The 5628-nt window shown below is 40.1% G+C and overlaps 1 protein-coding gene across 1 annotated transcript; it reads left to right on the top strand.

The window, feature by feature from the left end:
* The first annotated feature begins 598 nt into the window (after window positions 1-598).
* Window positions 599-5201, top strand: LOC106943653 (zinc finger protein 366-like). Its single transcript, XM_015026963.1, has 4 exons — window positions 599-784; window positions 1703-1894; window positions 3345-3519; window positions 3600-5201. The coding sequence occupies exons 1-4, from the start codon at window positions 686-688 to the stop codon at window positions 4169-4171; spliced, it is 1038 nt and encodes a 345-aa protein (XP_014882449.1). The 5' UTR covers window positions 599-685; the 3' UTR covers window positions 4172-5201.
* Window positions 5202-5628: the final 427 nt, after the last annotated feature.

Below are 5628 nucleotides of genomic sequence, written 5' to 3'. Positions count from 1 at the left end.
GGGGCCCCCCTCTGTAGAGGGGAAAAAAAAACTCCCCAAAAAAAATTTTTATGGTTGCTCGTTTTAAAAAAAAAAAAAAAAAAAAAAAAAGGCCCTTCGTAGATGGCGTCACTAGACTCTTGGCTATGGAGAAACACTTAAGTTTTGGATCTTACGCAATTAACATTTGGCGGTGACGTTATGCAGCTTACCGGAAATGGTCTTTGCTGTGTCGACCAGTGGGGGCAGCATTAAATGCTTACAGCGTTTAGCCTGCTGGAAATTTATTAGAACAAGTCTTCGCTGGAAGCGGCCGTCCTCCACTACAAAGAGAGAAATGCCGAGTTGAACGAGGCGGCTGCTAATTTTACTTCAGTGTTTGGAAGCGTGACCAACACAAACTGAACGGATTTGTTCACTTCCTCCGCTGCTATTGCTAAAACTACAAGCTTATTGGGTAGCGGGGGGGTGGGGGGGATTTCCCCATGAAGGAAAATTGACGTCATTGTTCACAACTTCGTCTTCTGTTCCCTGATTGGCCCGGTTGAAATTCTAACGGAGGAATAAAAATCAAAAGTGAGAATAACGTAGGAAGACATGCATTTCTTCGTCCTTTCTGCACGGTTGAATAAAAACCATCTTCGGTTCCTGCAGGTGCACAGAGTGCCAGAAAACGTTCCAGTACCCGAGTCAGCTTCAGAACCACATGATGAAACACAAGGACATCAGACCGTACATCTGCAGCGAGTGTGGGATGGAGTTCATCCAGTCGCACCACCTGAAGCAGCACACCCTCACTCACAAAGTAGGTTCAAAAGGAAGGGAATGCAAAACAGAAACCAATATATTTGAGAGAAGAGGTGGCTGAAATGCACATTTTAAGCTTCAGCAAATCCAAGTATGATTTATAACTTTACAGATGATTAAAGGAAAATGGAAGCATTTTTCTCACGCTTATTTGTTTTGAAATTAAACCCAATACTTCCTCCTTGTGAACCGTTTATTTTAAAACGAAGCATTACAATAAAAGAAAAATATCTTTATTATTCATGCCAATAAACATAAGGGAAATTCCAGCAATTTAATTTCAGGTAAGAAAACATCCAGTAATGCATGAGTCAGTGCAATTTCTTCAACGTAAGATCAATACTTAAAACTTTAACAAGTATGTTTTACTCTTTAGCTGTTATTGATGCCAAGAATGTTTTACTTGAAGGGTTGCCATAAATTCATTACAGCTTGCCTTTGCCATGCCATTATAAAAACACAGTGTTTGCTGCATATTTAATGTTTTTACTTTAAATGTTGAATAAACACTGTTTATTCAAATATTTTGCACTGCGCAGTGCAAAATATTTATACATTAAACACCATAGAGCTAGGGTATCAAACTCATCAAAATCGCAAATGTCCTCAAAGGGCAGAATGTGTTGGTAACATTAACAAATTGTTTAAGATATTGATAAACACCCGTCTCTGCATTTTATGAGTGCTTCTTGAAATTAAATCAACCTGTCGCATTGAATTTGGCAGTACACAAATAAAACTGCTCTGATTTGATTGATGATATTGAATCACACAGCTGTTATCTTGAAAGCTTCATTTGTGTGACCAGATTTGGCCCCCGGGCCTCGAGTTTATGACACACTTGATGTTGAGTTCCTGTCCAGAGCTCGACATTTTCTAAGATTTATCTTTCACCTCTCGTGTTCTTGCTCTTTAGGGGGTGAAGGAGCACAAGTGTCGCATCTGCGGCCGCGAGTTCACACTGTTGGCCAACATGAAGCGCCACGTCCTCATCCACACCAACATACGGGCCTACCAGTGCCACATGTGCTTCAAGAGCTTCGTCCAGAAGCAGACTCTCAAGGCTCACATGATCGTCCACTCGGACATCAAGCCCTATAAATGCAAGGTTGGTCAAATGTTGGTCTGAGGTGGAGATATTTGGATTTATATTTGTATATTCCTGTAACTTTTCTTTTGTGCACAAAAACGGAGTCATGGGGTCTTGACAAACTAAATGCAGAAAAGGGAAACAGAGGAATTTATCAATGTGCCAAATGATAACTCACATTTGTGTGGAAAAGGTGAATTGTTTTGCATGCACAATACGGTCATCGAGGGTCCAGATTTATTGTAAGGATAAACCATTCCAACCAATCTGAGGTGTTCCCTGCTGTCAAAGAAAGTTCCTTCTTTTCTGGAGTGACCTATGTGTTATAAGCGCTGAGACGATGACCAGATAGCAGAGAGGCTCATGGGAGTGGGAGCCTCCTCGTCCATAGGAAGGATATAGCGGTGCAAACCGCCTTTCTAACAATGGCCCCCCCAGCCTCCCCAGAGAACAGGCCCCACAAATAGATTTCATCTCGCTTTCTCTGCTGCTCGAGGGAGCTTCCTGTTTTCTCACGGTCCTCTTGGACAGTTTACAGTCCCTCTCTCCTCCTGAAGGAAAGGACCACCCTAATAAAAAAGAATGCAGAGGAAGGACAGCGCAGGAGTTGCCCTTCCCTGTTCTCCTCCTGGCCCTGTCTCAGGGTTGCTTCCTCTCTCCTTCTGCCTCTAGCGCTTTCTGTTTTTCTTGTGCGAGTGCGTGTTTGCGTGTGTGTGTGTGTTAGAAGTGAGAGAGGGAGGGTGAAGACAGAGAGGAAAACAGAAAAACAAGGATAGAGGGAGGAAGAAAGGGTGTGTGTCCTATTGTCTGCACATTCATTCATGATTACGTGTTGCTTTGCTATTCTGTGATTAACAGAGAGGAAAAGTCTGAGATTAGCTTTGAGATGCTGCAGAGGAATACATTTGCTGAAGTTATATCGAAGTACAGTTTCATGATTTCATTTTTCTTTTTATGGCAAATAAATGTTAGTTTTGTGCATTTAATCCAACTTCCATTAAAAATATTCTGTAAAGTTTTGCTGCTGCAGGCAAATCTTAACATCCACTAAAGTGTAGGACCTTAAATATTAACCTACTTGCAGTTTATCATAAGATGAAATAATAGTTTCCCAGTTCAAGCTGGCATAAACATAATACCATTACAATCAGGAAGGAAGGATAAAGAAATATTGCATATTTGATAAGTCTAAATGTTAGAATAACATCTAACATGTCCATGAATTAGCTTAACCTTAAATTTCTAGAATGCAAAATGAAATTTCTAACTCTATTTTTTTGTTACACTTGTGGACACAATCATTGATGTTGAATACAGTAAATCCTTTACAATTGAGTGATATTGGAAGGAAAGAACGTGACAAGCATCCTGCAAAAGACGAAACTGGATTCAGAACAGCTAAAAGCAGCATTAGCATCTCGCTTGCTAATCAGAAACCTTACATCGTATGTAATTTCTTCTCTTTCAGCTTTGTGGGAAGGAATTTAACAGAATGCACAACCTAATGGGACACATGCATCTTCACTCGGACAGCAAACCCTTCAAATGCCTCTACTGCCCCAGCAAGTTCACTTTGAAGGGGAACCTCACCAGACACATGAAGGTTAAACACGGAGTCATGGACAGAGGGCTGGACGAAAGATGTAAGTAGGAAAACACTGCAAGGATTTAACATTTTCGTCAGTAAAAGTCGCTAAACGTTTTAACATGTCCTTGATCTTAGTGTTTCGTCAAAGAGGACGCCTCTGCCTGAACAGCTCCATGGGCCTCATCTCCCACTATAGCCAAGAGGAACCGTTCGACCTCTCCCAGAAAGCTCCAGGCATGCCCAGCCTCCGTCTCTCACAGTCTGACGGCGAAAGCATCCCAGGAAGCTCCTGTCAGGAGGAGGATGAGGAGAGTTTGTACAGAAGGAGCCAGTACAGTCCAGAGGTGGATCAGCAAGAGCCCCCAGGCGCGGACCAGTACATTTCTGACCTGAAGGAGGGAGAGGACGGTCGGGCTGATGAACTTCGAACTGGCAAGATGCCGAAACTAAAGAAGTACCTGGATAGTTCAGAGGACGAGTCTTTGGAAGGAGAGAAAAAATCACAAGGTCAATTTGGTAATACACGCCGCCTCCTGCAGTCAGAATCCTCTGATGAATCTGATGAAGAGGTGGATGAGCAGGGATACGCTGAAAGAGTCCGCTCCGAGTCATTTGACTATGACTCGATTTCAGAAGACGAGCGTGAGGAAAGCAAACAGCCGCTGGATGGTAGTTATGAAGGCATCGACGTAACAGAGGAAAACTGAAAGAGAGTTGATAGAGCACACAAAAGAAATTACAAGTTAAATCACGAATTGGAGAGTGAGAAAATGTTAATGGCAAAAGTGTCTCTATTAGTAGCCATACAAAGACAATAAATATTTATTTTGTCTGACATTAAATTGGACAAAACCTTTCCTACTTTAGGTCAGATACAATTTTACAAATGGTTTCTATGTGCCTGAAATAGCAAGATTCCTTATATATTTTATCACTTTCTTTCAAATTGACATACATCAATATCATAATTCATTTAAACAACTGGAGAAAAAGATCAAATGAAGGTGCCATGGCACCATAAGATCTTGAGATAGAAATCCACAACATTTGAATTGGTTTAAGTTACAGCTGTGAAATCAACATCGCAAACACACCAATTCATTTGTGACATAAATTAATAAATGGAATAAAATTTAAAAAGGAGACATTCGGAAGAAAACTGTGGACGATTTCAAGATGCCCAACAGTGTTCATCTGTTTAAAAATAAAGTAATGGGAATGTCCAGAAAGAGGTCAGAGATTATGATTTTGTGTTTGATCTTCAATTGTATTTTTAATTCTAACATATTGTGTTCATATGCAGATCAGAAAATACACATGGATGCTTAAAGCTGTGAATTGCTACCAATATCAGACATTGGGAATATATTCTGATTTATAAATGAGAATTAATTTGTAAATATAATGAAAGATTTATTTAATGTGCTATTTTTTACAAATCGATTTGTAATGTTCACATGATTTTGCTTCAACTGTGACTGAATTGTGTTACTTGGCATGTTTGAAGACAGTTTTTGTGGGAGATCATGCGAAAACCAAACTGTAATCAGGTTCCAACAGCACAAATTTGACTTGTGTAATAAACTGTGATTTAGTTTCTTTAGTGTCTAAATTTTGAATCTGTATGATTTAATAAGATTATTGTTCTCATCTGCTGTGTGGGTTTTCTGTCCTACTGCTGTTAAATTGTAGCAATAACATGTTTCTACTGAATAAACACAAAATAAAATTCTCTTATTTTATTTTTTTCGGAGTAATTTTAAAGATGGCGTTAGATTTTCATCCTGTCTGACCGACAAGTGCTTCCCCAAACATTAGATGGTTGCTGCAAGTTTCAAACAGCTTGCATTGCTCCCTCTGCTTCTCTTTCAAAGCAGAGGAAGAGAAAGAGAAAACACCTATCCCCTTCTGTCTTTTAGGTTGTGATCAAACAGTGACGGACACAGTGGGTGTCCCAGACAAAAGCTTTGTGTCTGTGCGACTCAGAGTAAAGCATTGTTACTCCTCATTGCAGAAGAATCTACTAAAACTAAAATTACTGCTTTTTCTAAAGATTGGTGCCTGAACAATGGTTTCCATGCTAAATAACACATGACTGTGCAGAACAGCTCACGGGGTCATGTGTGAGCCTTCCTGCATTAGAAAGCAATAAATGCAACCTAGT

This window comes from Poecilia latipinna, unplaced genomic scaffold (assembly GCF_001443285.1).
Source record: "Poecilia latipinna isolate Pla-1442-1.1 unplaced genomic scaffold, P_latipinna-1.0 Scaffold5630, whole genome shotgun sequence".
NCBI lineage: Eukaryota > Metazoa > Chordata > Actinopteri > Cyprinodontiformes > Poeciliidae > Poecilia > Poecilia latipinna.
The sequence above is the reverse complement of the archived record's forward strand: the minus strand, read 5'-3'. Positions and strand labels throughout refer to the sequence as shown.

Excerpts from the sequence above, each read along its gene's own strand:
- LOC106943653 (XM_015026963.1), top strand. The coding sequence starts at position 686 with ATGATGAAACACAAGGACATCAGACCGTACATCTGCAGCGAGTGTGGG. Across the intron at positions 785-1,702 it reads AGCACACCCTCACTCACAAA|GGGGTGAAGGAGCACAAGTG; the intron begins GTAGGTTCAAAA and ends CTTGCTCTTTAG. Across the intron at positions 3,520-3,599 it reads CAGAGGGCTGGACGAAAGAT|TGTTTCGTCAAAGAGGACGC; the intron begins GTAAGTAGGAAA and ends CCTTGATCTTAG.